The sequence below is a fragment of the Oryctolagus cuniculus genome, chromosome 10 (assembly GCF_051225735.1).
Source record: "Oryctolagus cuniculus isolate XC-2025 breed Fujian yellow rabbit chromosome 10, ASM5122573v1, whole genome shotgun sequence".
NCBI lineage: Eukaryota > Metazoa > Chordata > Mammalia > Lagomorpha > Leporidae > Oryctolagus > Oryctolagus cuniculus.
The window spans coordinates 35,530,402-35,549,578 of record NC_142876.1 but is presented as its reverse complement, the minus strand read 5'-3'; the positions used below and the strand labels follow the sequence as shown (position 1 = coordinate 35,549,578).

General features: G+C 35.2%; 1 protein-coding gene across 2 annotated transcripts in view; it reads left to right on the top strand.

Annotated features, from left to right (window-relative positions):
* Positions 1-19,177, top strand: part of PIK3C3 (phosphatidylinositol 3-kinase catalytic subunit type 3) — a 151,844-nt gene that overhangs the window by 33,988 nt on the left and 98,679 nt on the right. For both annotated transcript variants that reach the window (XR_016214052.1, XM_008261249.5), the window contains exons 5-9: positions 3,532-3,618; positions 6,074-6,169; positions 10,748-10,819; positions 14,948-15,052; positions 15,672-15,764. Coding sequence is in view for 1 of the 2 variants with exons in the window: in XM_008261249.5 (XP_008259471.1) it covers positions 3,532-3,618; positions 6,074-6,169; positions 10,748-10,819; positions 14,948-15,052; positions 15,672-15,764 (453 nt within the window). In the remaining variant the exon portion in view is untranslated. The remainder of the gene's footprint in view (positions 1-3,531; positions 3,619-6,073; positions 6,170-10,747; positions 10,820-14,947; positions 15,053-15,671; positions 15,765-19,177) is intronic.

Genomic DNA, 19,177 nt, shown 5'->3' with positions numbered 1-19,177 from the left:
ATCTCTTTCCATGTACCTCCACAGATTCTTGGACAGCATTGAAATAGTAAATATTGGTTTCCAGTTCTCATCTTTTCCTCTATCTTTTTGCTTTGAGTATAAAAATCTAGGTTGTAATAACCCTCACAAAAGATGATTTCCAAAAGAGTTGATTTCTAGCATAGCATCTTCTGTTTATATAGGTCTTTTCACCCTCCAATGTGCACAGAAGTTGATTTATTAAGTACTTATTTTGGGCTATTATCTTGGACTCTCTGAAGTCTGGGCAGATAAAGTTTACTGATGTGCTGATAAATAAGGGGCTTGAAAGGTGTACTCCTGTTTGTTGGTCAGATCCCTTATCCTTCAAGTCTCTGCTTGTTATTTGTCTGAGAGACACTTGTCAAGACGCCCTCTGCCCCAATCACTTTGATTTAACCGTTTTGATTTGTAGTTACCTCTTTTAGTAGGGGTGGCAAACCTGATTGTAAACTCTGAAGTTCCATCATGGCAGAAACATCTTTTCTTTGCAACATGATGTACTTACTTCAAGGGTTAGAGGACATGAGCAATTAAGTTACAGATTTATGTAGGAAAGGTTATGTAGGAAAGATTTTTTTTTCTAGCCTCCTTTTGCTGAATTCCACAAAGCTCTTGGGCAGAATTCTATCATTTGAAAATACTTGTTTTCCAACCTGTCTATCATCCTTCCACACAAAGGCCTTTCAATAAATACAATCAGCAAGTGAATAAGTGCTAGGTTTTACCTACCTTTCATATATAGTCTAGTAGGGTTGGTAAGAATGAGGAACAGTGAACCATGAAGTGGAGATCATGGATGTCCCTCTGCTTGCAAGGCTCACTTCGTGCTTTTGCAATGCTTTTCACTGATGTTCTTAGTCTAGATACAATGCAGCAAGTTGGCCTACTTTCAGTTCTGTCCTTGGTACTTTTGCTAAATACCTACTGTTCTGATACATCGTCCTCAAGCACATATTTCCGTCCTTCCATTAAATCTAATAATACATGATTAGTACTCCCTGAAGTTTCCTGGGCATGTTGTTATTTGATTCTTGGGGATGCTTTTATTTAAATAGCTTTACAACCCCTTGCTGTTTAATTCTGGTAAAAGTTAGGGCTCAATAATTACACCATTATTTTTGTGACAGTGGCCTCCTCTTCTGAACTCTGTATGATTCTTTTAAGTTCTATAGAAACTTGTGTTCCTTAAAAAGAGAGTAACACTTTTACTGTTTTCTTGACCTTTATCCTTCGTAAAATAGGCACCCTAGTGAGAATTATTTCTTCACAAGCAATTTGAAACAGATTGTACTATTTTTACCCTGCTGTTTAACAGAATGCAGATTTTCTGTTTGGAAAGATCTAGGTCATTGATATTACAAAGTGAAAATAAACATAAATTGTCATTCTAGTAATAAAATAATAAGTCAGCACACTTATCTATGTTTTAAAGTTCATTTTTGGTCTTCAGTACCTGTGCAACTTCTGAGGGTAATCAGAAGCTGCTTTGTACTGGTAAAAACAACCCAAATCCTACCTCCGTTGTTAACAACATCTAGAAGAATAAAGTGACATAAGTATGGAGCTAATTAAAATAATTGCTTACAGCTTGTGTAGTGCTTTATAGTTTGTACACTTTTATTACATTTGTTATAAAAATTTGTATTCAGTTAGTAATTATTAATTATTTTACTCACCTTGAACTCTTAAAAGGGCTTACGGTTTGAGGAACCAAAAGCCATTCTGGTGGCTTAAGTGTAATCAGTTCATTGCAATGTTGAAGGAAATTATTTCAAAGAGGATGAGTGAAGCCGATCATTTAGCCATTGCTCAATCTAATTTTAGTTCAACCAGGCACTGACTATACCATCTCTAAACTCTGCTCTTCTCCTTTGCAGTTGAACAATCAATTGTATTAAGTGCTTGGATTCTCTAATACTTATGTTCTGTGCTAGCTAGTCTCCAGTAATGGTCCTTAATGAAACATACCTCCTGATACTTACATCCTTCTGCTTTGGATTTACCTTAGCTCTGTGATTCTTTTTAACTGGCACAAAGCAGCAGAAGTAGTGCTATGTTTGTTAACAGGTACAGCAGCTTAACTGCTTTTGCTTCTGTACTTTTGGGGAAGATTTTGATGAAGTGATCATGTTGAAAAACCACTTGGAATGAGAGCAGCACTGAGAATACATGGGGATAGGAGAGGTACTCCACTAGATCAGTAGATCTGCCTACCGTTTATCACCAAGGTGTTAGATATGTGAGTGAAGTTCCAGCTCTGTCTACCAAATGATTACAGTCTTTTGGTAGCATTGTAAATGAAACTAATAGAAAATATGAGCCACACATCCCTTAAGAAGATAAGTATTCTAAAAATTGTGAGAAATAATAAATATTGTTGTAAACCACTAAATTGGGGAGTGATTTTTGTTGCTGTTGTTATTATGAAAAGTAGATAAGACAAATGACTAGAAGAAATTTTCAGCAGTTCCTGTTCAGTTCTGCAGAAATTATAAAACTGTTTGAACAGAGAAATACCAAAAACATATGCTGTTAGTCCCCAAATCTGCAGGAGACAAACATGTGAATAGTCATCATAGTGTGAACAGTTCCTCTCATTTAATGATTTTGCTTTCAGTAGCATCTTTCCCTATCAGTGGGTGTAGATTTACTCATTTTTTTTCATTATGGTATGTTTTAATGTTTGTGTGCATGTGTATGTGCACATATGTACACCATAATTAACAGTTTCCTCTAATAATGGACATTTTCATTTTTATGTCTTGTTTTTCAGTATTACAAATTACAGTACACAAATCTGCATGCCTTTGGGATAATTTAAACTTGTCCTCCATTGTGGCTTCATCAATTTTGCTACTGCCATGGGAACCATTGTTTGGTAGTTATTTTTAAGATCGAGAAAGGTCATATTTAATATTTAAGTAGCAAAAAACTAGACATACGCTATATAAGAAGCAGCCAACAAGATATGATAATATATATATAGCAAAAAACATAAATTCTGGGGCCAGCGAAACATGTCTGATTTGTATACATAATTTAGGAAAACAGAAAAAGCGCTAGCACATTATTCTTGCTAGTTTTCTCCCATAGGAAATTAGTGGAAGATCAATTACTATGTCATAAAAATGAAAGTGATGGCCAGAGAATGACAGGAATGAGTTGAGTGTATATATCTTAGGAATATGTCGTCACCAGAGAGGGAGAAGGAAGTAGTGATGAGAGAAGCATGGGTTTTATAGTCCTGGAGACATGAAGTTCAAATTATAGTAGTAATTGACAATATGCATACTGGAGTCAGATATTTTTAGTACCTGTGTTTAGACAGTGACCTATTGTATGAGCTTGAGAGTGGGATTTTATACTTCTAGTGTCATCTTGGTACTCACAAAATTTCAGATTTTGGAGCATTTTGGATTTTCAGATTAAAGGTGTTCAACTTGTATCATTTTGAAGTTTTCTTTTTTGTTAGAACTATGTTAAGATTTCTCCATTATATTTGTTCTGCAGCTCACCAAAGCTCATCGACAGGGACACATGGTGAAAGTGGATTGGCTGGACAGATTGACGTTCAGAGAAATAGAAATGATTAATGAGGTGAGTTTTAGTCCCCTTTTATTTTGAAATATTTTCTCTACATTCTTAAATCAGTTTTCTTTCCTAGGATAATTATATGCCACCAGGTACCTCACAAATGTGGGACTATTGGATATAATTCCCTTACATCTGTGAATTCTGTGATAATAAGCAGAAAACTAAGAGATTTCTATGTTTTTTATGTTTTACTTTAATGTTGAATCTGAAGTAGATAGTAGATATCATGGGAATACTATAATACGTAAGTGAAGTCTGTAGGCTTGATGCCTCACTTGTGCTCTTTCATGTCAGCTCATGTTCAAGTTCCAGACAATGCTGAATAAATCTTGCATCAGAATACTGCAGCATCTTCAGTTACTGTAAATCATCTTTAGCAAATTCTTTCTGGTTATTGTTGCTGTTCTTATGTACTAAATCTAGGATTATGTACCCTAAATAAAGTTACAAGATTTAAACTTTTTTTTCTTGACTTCATATATTGGGTTGGTGTGTATTAATTAAAATATGACCTATACTATATTGGAGTGCCTGGAATCCAGTGTTGCTTCCATTTCTGATCAAGTTTCCTGCTAATGTGCCTGGGAGGCAGCAGATAATGACCCCAACTGCTTGGGTCCCTGCATCCTACATGGGAGACACAGATTGAATTTTTGGCTGCTGGCTTAGACCTGACGAAACCTTGGTTATTGCAGGCATTTGGGGAGTGAATCAGTGGATGGAAGTTAGTTGTCTTTCTCTCTTTTTCTTTTACATTCTCCTCTTTGAACAAATAAATGAAACATTTAAAAAAAGATTCCATTTAGTCTTTCTAAAGTTATAACAAAAGTATATTTACTCTAAAATACCAGATATTTAGCCAACATTCTATGTCTAGAGAGCAGAAATAACAATTATGTTCATCAAATTAAGAGAGAATAGCATCCAGGTCTAGTTTATAATGACCACTGTAGGGCACAAGTGACTTAATTTATAATCTTTAATAGTTCTCAGCAGGTGGAAGGAGAGAGAAACCTTTTAATTTTATAGTGAAAGATTGTCCTTTTGAAAAATGATTGTAGTGGTGTTTAACAACATTTACCTATTTACCTTCAGTTTGGATATTGATTATCTTTACTAAATTTGTTCATAATACATTCCAGAATACTCAAACTGAAAGAAAAGTTTACATTTTAAAATATCTATAGCAGTCATATTCCCAAAGTAAATTAATCTAAATGTTATATTTTTCTATTCCACTTTGGTACCTTTTGATTTAGAAAATCTAATGGTAATTCTTATTCTGCCCCATCTTTCTCATTCTTCCCTCTCTTACTCTTTTACAAGATAGGAGACCATTATAGTTACCACACTGGACTATAATATGCTTCATAAAATTGAGCAATTTAAATAGCCTTTTCAGACCTTTATGATTTTATAGATTAAAGGTGATTTGGAGCAAGACTAATCATTCCTTTAGACTTTATTGTATTTTACAACATCATTGCAGTAATGTTTACTTTTTTTAAGAAAACACATTAACATAACGGACCAACATTTTTATCTTGAGGGACAAGATAACTACCTAGTATACTTAAAGTATTAATAATATTGACAACTGACAATACGTCTTAAGGCCCTTTATAAACTCTGATACACTTATAAAGATTATACTTGTTAAGTTCAGATAACCTGTGTCCTTTGTTTCTCACTTTCATTTTACCTTTGATTTTTCTTAAACTTAATTTTTTTTAAAGATTTATTTTTTTATTTTGAAGACAGAGTTACTGAGAGAGGGAGTGAGGGACAGAGAGAGAGATCTTTCAACCTAGATTGAAGCAAGAAGCTTACAACTCCATCCAGGTCTTCCACTTTGGGTATAAAAAACCAAATACTTGGGTCATTACTTGCTGCCTTTTCAGGCACATTAGTATGGAGTTGGATTTGAAGTGGAGCAGCCAGGACTCAAACTGGTGCCCATGTGGGATGGCATCATCTTAGGTGTAAGCTTAACCCACTGTACCATGGCGCCAGCCCCCAGATGATGTTAACTTCTTTAGTTGAACTAGCCATATAGTAAACTGTTACTTGCATAAAATTGTTAGAAGTACAGAATATATTATTTTTGAAATAAGATAACTTATACATATGTATACAAAATACTAGTCTTTTATATAATAAAACCCAAATTAACAAAAAAAAAAAACCCAAAGGAGTGATGTTCTAACCAAAAAATTTTTAAGTTCCAAGAGGGAATTTGAAGTGAATAATAGACATTACTGAATAAATCAGTAAGGCTATATGTAATAAAATAGTAGTTATATGTAAGACTGCATGTATATAATGAAATAAAATTTGCTATACAAGTTATATTTCATAAATACTTGTATTACTAAATTAGGAAAATGATATATACTGATACCTTAAGAGAATGTTGAAAATTATAATTTTTTATAAAAATCTTTTTTTTTTCTTTTAGAGTGAAAAACGAAGTTCTAATTTCATGTACTTGATGGTTGAGTTTCGATGTGTCAAGTGTGATGATAAGGAGTATGGTATTGTTTATTATGAAAAGGTATTTGCTTTGGAACTGTTTATGCTGATAAAGTAGAGGGGAGGGAAACATTTAAAAAAATGACTGCTGTTCCTGCTGAGATGAATTATTTGGTTGCAGGATAGCAGCAGACAGCTGTCAGCAGCAGCTGTTTATATATCCACAAATCAAATCATAGAGCTACAACAAGATTACATAAGCTGATCTTTCATGTAATATAGTTCTGGGTTACAAAATCTAATTAGTATGCAAATGATTATAAACTTTTTGATTAATTGTTCTACACATTGGTGAGTAGTATTGATAAACCAGTAGCTTTATTTACAATTACTATTCATTTGAAAAATAGAGGAAATCAGATTTTTAAGAAATAGCTATTGAAAGTTATGAATGTGTTTGTTACTTGAGTATTTATGTAATGTGTTAGAAGTCTGTATGTGGTCCTATCATAAGTATGCTTATGAAAAACTTTATAAATGTGCATTTATTTTTAAAGTATATGCAAAATTAAGAAAACTGTGGGAACTGGTGCTGTGGCATAGAAGATTAAGCCTCTGCCTGCAGTGCTGGCATCCCATTTGGATGCTGGTTTGAGACCGAGCTGCTCCACTTCCAATCTAGCTCCCTGCTAATATGCCCGGGAAAGCAGTGGAAGAAGTCCCAAGTGTTTGGGACCCTGTGCCCACATGGGAGATCCAAAAGAAGCTCCTGGTTCTAGCTTTGGCCTGCCTCAGACTGGACCTTTGTGACCATTTGGGGAGTGAACCAGCGAATGGAAGATCTCTCTCTTTCTCTTCCTCTCTCTCTCTCTCTCTCTCTCTCTCTCTGTATTTCTGGCTTTCAAATAAATAAAAAAAATTTTTTTTAAAGAGCAAACTGTGTTACCATTAGGATGAATAATAATAATCATCAGGCTGATTAGTAAGTACACAGTTAGGGATTTGTTCTGTTCTGCTCGTGTGGAAGAAAGTAGTTCTGTGCTTGGCATGTAGCTACTTGAAAGTTATCTGCCTTAAATGCTTGTTGAAGGGATTTCATGAAAATACTATAGAAATAATACTATATGTGGTCTGAATCCACACAAAGCAGATATCTTCTATTGTGGAAATAATAGACAAGAACAGACTTGATACATGGTAAAATAGATTAATAGTTCTAGCATATAACCAAGTTTATGTGCCATATACTTGTTTATTAGAAATTGCATTTATATCTTAGTGATAATAAAGCTATTACAGTGTTGTTTAAAATACATATACTCTTACAACTATAAATTATTATTTGAAATGTTTGCATAAGAAAGTTTAGGGTTTATATATTTAATTTATAACTGTTTTGTGGTATTTTTCAAGTAACTATATTTTTTTCCATTATCTTGTTTGCCTTTCATGTTAGTGAAAGATTAGGAAAAATTGACTTATTTTAGCTTTTTGTTTTATAAATGATACTCTGGGAAAAGAAAAAAGGAAGGTAGGCTGTTTTAGCATTCTGTATTAATTTGTTAGAAAAACTGTCAAAAGGAAAGGAGAATATAGATGAGTAAAATTGTTTTGTCATCAGTGCATTTTGATAAAATCATATTTTACATTTTGTGCTGTATGTAATTTCTTTAAGAGCAATATTTGCCACTCATACTCATATTGAGCTCATCTTGCAAAAACATGCTAATATCAGTAGTACTTTCAAATATTAGAGATGTGAAGAGTCTTTTGATAGACAGCTTTGATAATAGAGGAAATGTAACAGAATAGGTATTAGAAGAATTTCAAATATATTTTTAAAAACTTCTTGACCCCTTTTTACTGTTTCTTGGAAATTGCTCATAAATTAATGCCTCTCTACCCATCCTGTCATATTTCCACTTAGTATAAAGATTGCTGGGCCAGTGTATTGAATCTATTGAAAATAGACTTTCTTGTCACCTGTCTTTTGTGACAGATAGTCTTGGTGAAGATTACTTGTCACAGTTCAGCTGATAAATGTGTTTTCTGGTGTTGTGACTGAGAACAAGCCTGTTAAACAACAGCTGTGGGAATTTGTGGTTTTCCGTAAGACTCAATTACTGAACTAAAGGAGTTACAATGGCTCTCTTTCAGTCTCTCCCAATTTTGTTGCACATAACTAAATTGAAGACATACTAGCATTTATAAATTGACAGGAAAACTTGATGCTAGGTATACAATTGTGAAGGGATGAATTTTTACCTCATTAAGCTTAGCATTTTCTAGTATATTGCACTGTGATATTTATTATGTGGAATTACCTTTCTTGCTTTAATTGAATTAAAATAAAAATGATAATAGCATAACATAATTTCTGTTTTTTTAATGATTTATTTATTTATTTGAAAGGCAGAGTTACAGAGAGGCAGAGGCAGAGAGAGAGAGTGGTCTTCCATCTGTTGATTCACTCCCCAAATGGCTGCGAGGGCCAGAGCTGGGCCAATCTGAAGCCAGGAGCCAGGCGCTTCCTCTGGGTCTCCCATGTGGGTGCATGGGCCCAAGCACTTGGACCTTCTTTGGCTGCTTTCCCTGGCAAATTAGCAGGGAGCTGGATCAGAAGTGGAGCAGCCAGGAGTTGAACCAACACCCATATGGGATATCTGCGCTGCAGTAGGTGGCTTTCCTCACTATGCCACAGTGCCCGCTCCTGTAATATACCTTGATTGATATATTCTTGTTATTCAGAATGCATTGTATTGAGTTGGTGTTCCTCTAGTTGTATATAAATTTGAGTAACTTTAATTCCACACCTAAAATTCTGCTCCTTTGAATGGAAATCTGTTGTACCATGAAAATTTACCAGTATCCATTTAGTTTTTGCAAATGATTCAACACATGTATTGGGAAACTTATTAATTATATTCAGTGCTTTTATTCTAAGTTTGCAAGATAGTACTTTTTCTTTTTTGATGCTTGTCATTATAAATAAAGTTAAAATTAAAAATAAAAGAACAGCCGGCACCGCGGCTCACTGGGCTAATCCTCCGCCTTGCGGCGCCGGCACACCGGGTTCTAGTCCCAGTCGGGGCGCCGGATTCTGTCCCAGTTGCCCCTCTTCCAGGCCAGCTCTCTGCTGTGGCCCGGGAGTGCAGTGGAGGATGGCCCAAGTGCTTGGGCCCTGCACCCCATGGGAGACCAGGAGAAGTACCTGGCTCCTGCCATCGGATCAGTGCGGTGCGCCAGCCACGGCGGCTATTGGAGGGTGAACCAACGGCAAAGGAAGTCCTTTCTCTCTATCTCTCTCTCTGACTGTCCACTCTGCCTGTCAAAAAATAAAATAAAATAAAATAAAAAAACACCCAAAAGAATATGAAATTTTTTAAAGGTTTATTTACTTATTTGAAAGGCAGAGTTACAGAGAGGCAGAGGCAGAGAAGGATCTTCCATCCCCTGGTTCCTTCCCTAAATGGCCACAACAGCCGGAACTGGGCTGATCTGAAGCCAGGAGCCAGGAGCTTCTTCTGGATCTCCCATGTGGGTGCAGGGTCCCCAGCACTTGGCCATCTTCTACTGCTTTTCCAAAACATAGCATAGAGCTGGATCAGAAGTGGAGCATCTGGGGCTCAAACTGGCACGCATATGGGATGCCTGCACTGCAAGCGGTGACTTTACCCACTACACCACAGTGTTGGCCCTGAGAATTTGAATTTTTGACCTCATGTCTCTAAAACCAGTTTTAGAAATTTTTTAAATTTTATTTTTCTCAGTGTTTCAGCAGTGGTTATGTGGTTTGCTTAGTAGTTAAGATACTTGTTGAGATGCCAGCATCCCATATCGCGAATGTGTGGGTTCAAATCCCTGCTCTGCTCATGATTCCAGCTTCTTGCTAATGTACATCTTGGGAAGCAGCTTGTGGTAGCTCAAGTAGTTGTATCCCTGCAACTCGCATGAGAGAAATGGATTGAATTCCTGGCCTGTAGCTTTTGGCTGACCCATTCCATCTGTTGTGGGCATTTGGAGAGTAAGCTAATGGATAATAGCCCTCTCAGGCAGTTTCTATCTTTTGATTTAAAAAATACATACATACATACATACATACGTAGTAAATTCATCAGCAGGGCCAGAACCATTGCACAGTGAGTTAAGCCACCTTAGTATCACATATGGGTGCCGGTTTAAGTCCTGGCTGTTCCACTTACAATCCAGCTCCCTACTAATGTGCCTGGGAAAGCAGCAGGGGATGGTCCAAATGCTTGGGCCTCTGCACCCATGTGGAAGACCCAGGTGAAATTCCTGGCTGCTGGCTTTGGCCTGGCCCAGCCCTGGTCATTGTGGCCATTTGTGGGAGTAAACCAGTGGATGGAAGATCTCTCTCTCTCTCTCACTCTTTTTCTCTCTCTGTGTGTCCCCCTCTCTCGATATAACTCTGACTTTCAAAAAAATATATTTTAAAAAAAATTCATCAGAAAAAAAGACGTTAAACAAGGGATATATATTTTATAGTATAGTTGAAAAGATTTTTTTCCCTCACCAGAAGAATGGTGTTTATTAAGTAGAACTAAAATTTATTAGCATGTACAATATTATGTGTTGTTTTGATTAAATTTTCTTTCTTTTTGTTTTTTTTTTTTTTTAAACTTACTGCGCTGTTATCCAGGATGGTGATGAGTCATCTCCAATTTTAACAAGCTTTGAATTAGTGAAAGTTCCTGACCCTCAGATGTCTATGGTAGGTTATTGTTCAAGTTTTCTTTTTTTCTCCTTAATGATGATTTAGATCACACCATATATTTTCTTTTAAGAAGAGTAATATAATACTACCTCAGTTATCTAAAAGTAATCCTTTTATCTACTTTAGCTCTCTGGATTCAGATTTTTTACAAGGAACATTGACATCCTCAAAATAAGGATTGAGCAATCATTTTATCTGGATTGTCAAAAGAGCTAGAGAATGTTGTAATGGAAGTAAGGATTAGGTAGAACAGGTATTTGAAAGATTGTCGTTACATAGAAAGAGGATTTGTTTATAATGTTAGGATCATATAATTAATGTCAATGGATTACAATTTTAAGGAAACTGATTTTATTATAAAATAAGGAAGATCATTTTAGCTACAAAAAGTATTCAGTTTAGAACATGATGACCTGGATGCTGATACAATAACTATCTGTTAATGAAATGTTGAGATGATCCTTCTCAAGGATGTAACAAAGAGTTCCTACTTTGAAATACAGGTTTACTTATGTTTTATTTTTAATAATTAGTATTTAAAATATTTATCTGAAAGGCAGAGAGACTGTGAGAGTGAGAGACAGAGAGAAGACTCCCATATGCTGCTTCACTCTCTTGATGTCCACAGTAGGCTGAGTGAAGCCATCGCCAGTAGTTAGGAACTCAGACCAGGCCTCCCAAGAAGGTGACAGGAATCCAATTACTTGAGCCATTACCATTGCTTCACAAGATCTGCATTAAAAAAAGCTGGAATCAGGAGCAAGAGGTTAATATCAACCCTGGCATTGTTATCCGGAATGTGGGTATCTTAACCACTAGTCTAAACAACTGCCCTCTGTAATAAAGATTTAATTAGATAACTTTAGATTCAAAAAGTTGCAGAGAAAATATTCTTTTATCCATGATACCATGATATTCAAAGTTATAATTCATTTACAGGATTTTGAAACTTTTAATTTTGATTTTAATAGTTTTTTAAGTTATTTATTTGAAAGGGTTATTTATTTGTTTATAATGTTAGGATCATATAATTAAAATTAATGGATTAAAATTTTAAGGAAACTTATTATAAAATAAGGGAGATCATTGTAGCTACTAAAAATATTCGATATTTATTTATTTAGAGGAGTTAAGAGAGAGAGAAAAGAAGAGCCACAGGAAGAGAAAGAGAGAGAGAGAGCTTCCACTGCTAGTTTACTCCCTTAGTGGCCATGAAAGCCATGGCTGGGTCAGACTGAAGCCAGGAGCCAGGAGCTTCATCTGCATCTCCCATGTGGGTTCAGGGATCCAAGATTTTGGCCATTTTCTGCTGTTTTCCCAAGCACATTAGCAGGGAGCTGGATAAAACATGGAGCAGCCAGGACTTGAACTAGTGCCCATATGCGATGCCAGTGTTGCAGGCAGTGGCTTAACTTGCTGTGCTACAAAGCCAACTCTGCATTTCTAATTAGATTATTTACATTGCTAATCAAGTCAAAGAAGATTAATAGTGACACATTGGTTGATAAAAGCATGATGACTGAGTTGGGATACAAGTTTTAAAGCATGAAATGTAGTGACTGATGACCTAATATCAAAGGAAGAGATAAAGTAGGAAAAATAAAGATAGAAAAAAAAGAAACTTGGATATCGTATCGGAACAAACACTGCAAATACTTGCATATTATGTATATATAACATAGTTAAAAGTTGGGTTAATATATCTAAAATTGGCACTGAAGGTTTAGTACAAAATCAAATTATATTTGGTGTTCTGCATACTGAAAATACATAGATGGGTATACCCTGTGGTTGACTTCAAAATGTATGAATATAAACAAATTTTGCCATATTGTGGTCATAGATGTCACTTACATAGATGTAAAATTCTGGGGCTGCTGCTATGATGTAGCAGGTTAAGCCACTATCATATGGGTGCTGATTAAATCCTATCCACTCTACTTCTGATTCAACTCCTTGGTGAAAGTAACGGAACAAGGCTCAAGTCCTTAGGCCCCTGCCACCTACATGGGAGACCTGGGTAAAGCTCCTGGATCCTGGCTTTGGCCTGTCCCAGCCTTGGTTCTTGTGACCATTTGAGTAGGGAACCAATGAATGGAAAATCCCTCTCTCTGTCTCTCCTCTCTGTAACTCTGCCTTTCAAATAAATAGATAAATCTTAAAAAAAATAACTTTTCCAAAATATCAAAGATTTTGTTTATATAACTCCTACCAAAATGTCAGCTAAGTGAATGATTTGCATGTTTAAAGTGTTCTTTTCTGAAGAAAATGCCCATCAACAATGGTTGCTGTTTTCTAAGTTTAAGAAAAAAAAAATCTAGGATATGAAAGCAAGCATGGACAAACCAAAAAATAAAAAGGAAACCAAGGGGCTGGCACTGTGGCACAGCAGTTAAAGCCCTGGCCTGCAGCGCTGCCATCCTGTATGTGCAGTGGTTCTAGTCCTGGCTACCCCATTTTCAATCCAGCTCTCTGCTATGGCCTGGGAAAGCAGTAGAAGATGGCCCTTGGGCCCCTGTACCCATGTGGGAGACCTGGAAGAAGCTCCTGGCTCCTGGCTTTGGATTGGTGCAGCTCCAGCCATTGTGGCCATTGAGGAGTGAACCATCAGATGGAAGACCTCTCTCTTCCTCTCTCTGTAACTCTGTCTTTCAAATAAATAAAAAATTAAAAAATAAATTAAAAAAAAAGGAACCCAAGATAGTATACCACCTTATTAAATAATAAAAAAATTAATTCTGTAATTAAGATAATGTGCTACTGACATATAGATACACAAATAGGCTGGTAAGACAAAATAAAAAGCCCAGAAATATATCCATATATAAATGGAAATTTAGTAAATGAGGTAGGTGGCATTTATCACTGAAGCATAGTTCCATGAAATGGGATTTGTAAATTGGATAATGTTAAATTAAACTTGATCCATACCACATAGCATAAGTAAGAAGGAATTCTAAATGGTTCTGGAATCTAAATATTAAAAATGAAATTCTACTCTTAGTGTAGGGAAAGACTTTCTAACTATTATTCAAAATCTAGAAGACTTAAAAAAAGTAATTGATATATTTGACTAATTAGAAAATTGCATGACAAAAAACTCAGTAAATGAAGTGGAAAGACAATTGAAAAACTAGGAGAAAATACTATATACATCACAAATGGCTGACATATAAAGAACTGATAAAAATTGAAAGACCAGGAACTGATAGCCAATCAAAATTTAAGGCACACACACACAAAAAAAGAACAAACAATTCACACATGCAGTCACTCAAATATTTAAAATAAACAAAATTTCAAAACTTCAAATTAAGCATTATCTTAAGCAAAACAATATGGTTAAAACTAATGATTATGGCCATAGAAAAAGCAGTGAGTACCATATGTGTATATATTCAAGCATTATGATCACAGTTCCCTGCCCTCAGTGGCTTGTAATTTAAGCAACTGGTTGAGATGTTACTGTATTAGAATGTACAGTAGCTGATAGGAAGGAAGGAATGTTTTAGTCTGGGTTGTCAGGGAAGTTGATTGAAGCTGATAGAAGGTAAACATCTTCAGTATGTGGAAAGAGAAAGGTTGATGTTTTAAGAAGTTGGAATGCCATGTGCATATTATGGCACTTGGTTTTCCAGTTTTGAGATAGCTCTTTTTTTTTTTTTAAGATTTATTTATTTATTTGAGATATTTATTTGAGAGGCAGAGGCAGAGAGAGAGGTCTTCCATCTGCTGGTTCACTCCCCAGATGGCTGCAATAGGCAGAGCTACGCCGATACAAAGCCAGGAGTTTCTTCTGGGTCTCCCACGTGGGTGCAGGGACCCAAGGACTTGGGCCATCTTCTGCTGCTTTCCCAGGCCATAGCAGAGAGCTGGATGGGAAGTGGAGCAGCCAGGACTTGAACCGGCGTCCATATGCAGAGGGCAATTTTACCTGCTAGGCCACAGCAAAGGCCCCTAGGTTTGTCTTTAAACGATGCATGGGGGCCTGAAGTTGTACCAGAATAAGATGTTAAGTATTATAGAATGATCTTAAGTAACTCTTTACATTTCAACTTATGATTGGCTGTTGAGTTGTTCTTTTGGCAAAGTGTACATTCTCAGTTAATATTTGTAAATTTATAGGAGAATTTAGTTGAGAGCAAACATCACAAGCTTGCCCGGAGTCTAAGAAGTGGACCTTCTGATCATGATCTCAAACCCAATGCTGCTACACGAGATCAGCTAAATGTAAGAGAGTTTATAAAATGTTAACATAAAAATCATTAAATGGGTATTTTGGTTGCTACTAGTGTATCACTTCACATAAAAATGATCTAGATGCGCATTTTTTTCCAGGTTGATGAATTCTGTATAATTTCAACAGTTCCATATATTTGGAAGTTTTATTATCATTTGGGAACTTTCAGTAAATTTATTAGTTCTGAAGAGTTGTTGTGTTTACTTTCATGATGTAGCATTAACGTAACTGATCCTAAGGCATTGCCCAGACTCCCAGGATTTAATTTGTCCACATGCATTGTTGTGTGCATTTAATTGATAGGAGAATGTGTTTTCTGTTTGTTTTTCCTTATTTTGCATTGGTGTGGCATTGCTGTTTTGTTTTGTGCTGTTTTGATTGAATTAAGTGAACTGATTATGTGATATTTTTATATGGGATGTGGCTGTCATCTTTTTCTTCCCTGTATATGTTAATAAATTGGACAGATAACTACTGCAAATTTAAATCTTACTTCCTAGATCAATATTGTCCTTGTTTGAGTCTATCACAGAAATACTTAATGAACAATTGAAAATCAAATAGAACTATGTATTTGACAGAAATTGTTTTTTTTCTTCTTTGTTGTAGATTATTGTGAGTTATCCACCAACTAAGCAACTTACATATGAAGAACAAGATCTTGTTTGGAAATTTAGATATTATCTCACTAATCAAGAAAAAGTGAGTTTCTTGAGTCTTTCATGTTAAATTCATTTGTAAATTTTATTACTAATGATCAAGGTGAGATAAACAGCCATGGAAATTTAGTTAATAACTTAAAAAGTTAAAGAGCTATATATATATATGAAAAAAGATGGTTGCAAAGGTATATGAGCAAAGCTATGTTCCTGATGGTTGCTGCATAGACAAGTCTGACCTGGTTTAGAAGTTAAGTCAGAGATGGCTTCAATTTTAAGTACCACCACTTGTATGTATTAGATTGAATGAAGTAAGTTATTTTGGAAGCTTGGTTTCTTCCTTTTTCTAAGGGACACAGTTCTCCTTCACAGGTGAGATAATACAGAATACCTGGCAGAATACTTGGTGAATAGTAGAGGTACTGTCCATGTTGATTTCTTTCTATCTCATTCTTAGTTTTTTGAATTCGGATCATATGAGAGTATTTACACTAGTAAAAGGACCTCAGAATCCTGGAGAAGTGCCTTCTGGAGAGTACGGCATCTCTAGTTTGCAGTGTGGAAGTGTGGAAGTTGAGTTGGTGGAGTGGCAAACAGATTTGTGGGATAGAGGTTAGGTCAGAACCATACATTTCCTTTCATAATGAAACCATGGAGTGGATAAAGTTTCTAGAGAGACAGAATTATGATGAAATAGCATTACACTTGTAGAGACTGTTTTTGAATCTTATTGCTAGTACAAGGATTTGTAACTACAGGCATATTACTTCACCTGTAAGATTTCATTTCCTCCTATTTAATAATGAACTTTAAGTGTTTTCTAATTCTTAAAATAATCTGTAAATTCTTATAATAGAAGGCCAAGGACTAACTCTTAAGGCACTAATATAGTCAGCATTTATTAAACAGCCACTGTGTGTCAGAGATCTTTTAAATCCTACAACAACCTCACAATGCATGTCATTGTCACTGTTCTACATGCAGATGAGGACACTGAGAGAGATTAATGAAACTGTGCATAATCATAAAACTTATAAATGCTGCTTTTGATATGCTAACATTTTTTAGTTAGAAGAGAAGGGAGGGACTGTTGCCATGGTGTATAGCAGGTAATGCTAGCATCTCATATGGGTGCCAGTTCGAGTCCTAGCTGCTCCACTTATGATCCAGCTCCCTGCTCATGTCCCTGGGAAAGCAAAGGAAGATGGTCTAACTGCTTTGCCCTTCCCCCTGTGTAGGAGACCTGAAGAAGCTCCTGGCTTCAGACTGGCCCAGCTCTGACCCTTGTAGCCATTTGGGGAGTAAACCAACAGATGGAAGATCTCTCTCTCTCTTTCTGTAACTCTGCCTTTCATAGAAATAAATAAATCTTAAAAAAATAAAAAAGAAAGGAGAGAAGGAAGACAATGAAGACATAAAAAAGAGAATTTTGGAAAAAAACATTTTTAACATACCTGTGACTTCCCAGGAATTGTGATATGTATTAGAGGCAGAGCAGAGAAGCATTAGAAAAATGTGTATCCAGAAATTGTTATAGAATTAGGGGTGGATGAATTAATATGTTTTACAATATTAAAAGATGCTCTTTAATAACTTTCTTTTGGCTTGCTTTTTGAATCATTTGTATTTCCTTTAGGTTTTGAAGTAAAGATAAAAGTCCAGTTATGGTTCATCTTAACTGTTGAACTTTTTTTCTTTATCATTTATTGCTGCTTTGGAAAATTCTTTGTAGATAAATCATACTTTTTATATCCACAATAAGAATGAGAGGGGAATTTTAAATTTACTAGAGCTTTTAATGTTATTCCCGTCATCATTGAACAAAAGGAAATATTCATCAATAGAACACAGGTTTGTGATTTTGTGTTTTATGAAAAGATTGAGTTAGTATCTCGATATTGTGTTAAATGAAGAATAACCTTGGTGACAGAATTTGCATCTTCAGTGCAGCATGGTGTTGTTTGAAATACACAATGAGATACATGAAGTAAACCTGTTAGAATGTGTAAATTCAAGAAGCATTAGAATAGATTTACAGAGCAGAACTTCTTTAGGTGGAAAGGCTTGCAGGAAAAACTGTTTAAACAAATAGTCACTTCTCACTGAAACACAATTACTTCTAGATAAGTGCAAAGAATAAAATGCTCAACTGATACAAAGTATGTGACGTTTCATTTAACTAGTTGATTACAAGTTTTAGAAAGGTGGGTGATGAGCCTTCATTTCTCAGAACATAAGGATTGTTAAAATCACTAGAGTAGAGTGAAGGATACTTTTTGATGTTCAGGAAGCATGGGTGAGTAAGCAAATATATATTGGCCTTGAAGTGGCCAGAGGAATTATTCACACAGCCACATTTTTATCTTTGTAATTACTTAAAATGGATTTTGTAGAATACAAATACTCCTCTACACTTCCCCTTAATTTATTTACACAAAGAAATTCTTTTAGTGTCAGGTTCTCAGCATTTGTAATTTGATTTCTTGGCATTTTGACCCTGAGGCTGAAAAGCCTTCCAAGAGAAAAGAGTGTACTCAGAAAATAAATTGCAAGAAATTGGTTCCTACAGAGTTGTACCTTTTGTTTTTAATTGAATTTGGCCTTTCCTCTTATTTGTTTCTAAATCACCTGTCTTATATATTTTGGATGAAAATCCTCTAGTTTGGACTTGATGTTTTACCTAAAAAGTTTATGTTAATAATTTATCCAATAAAGCCATTTAAATTTATGAAGTATTTTTAAACTTGTCTATAGCAGGTAGGTAGTAACTGATATTTGTGAAACACAAAATATGACTATTGTAATTCTTTAATACAGTGGCCCTTCTTAGGAAAGTTTTAAAGAAAAATGACTTAATTCCAAGCTTTTTGGTTATGTTTGTAGAGAAAAAAAGCGTGGTAAGAGTCACATGTTGGAGAAAGTAGGAGGCCTGATTATGCCACTGAGGCTACTTAGAGAAAACAGGAAAATAATCATATTGCTGTTTCCTGAAAAGAAGTTGATGGTGAATCACAGAAGAAATGAATTTACTTTAACAAGCATTTATTATTTACACTTGGCCTACCATTACACATTAAACAAGGCTTTGAGATATCATGTCTTGTATTCATATAAATTAAATTATTTTTAAGGAAGGAGATTTATATACAATCTAGGAAGTATAGTATGGTAAATGATTAAGTCACTATCTTAGTAAATATATAGATAATTACTACAATAGAAATATAGAGGATGAAAAGATCAGTGTGTTATTATATGAAGGAATTTTCATAGAGAAAGATTAAGCAGACTTTGATGGCATTTTTTATTTGGTGATAATTTTTCAAGGATTAAAAAATGCATGAGTAAGGCAGGCTGTGGGGTTCAGGAAGCAGAAGTTTCTATGGATGATTATGAATTAGAAAAGATCGCATCAGATTGTTATGGGCCTTGAATTCTTCACTTGGGAATTAGGTT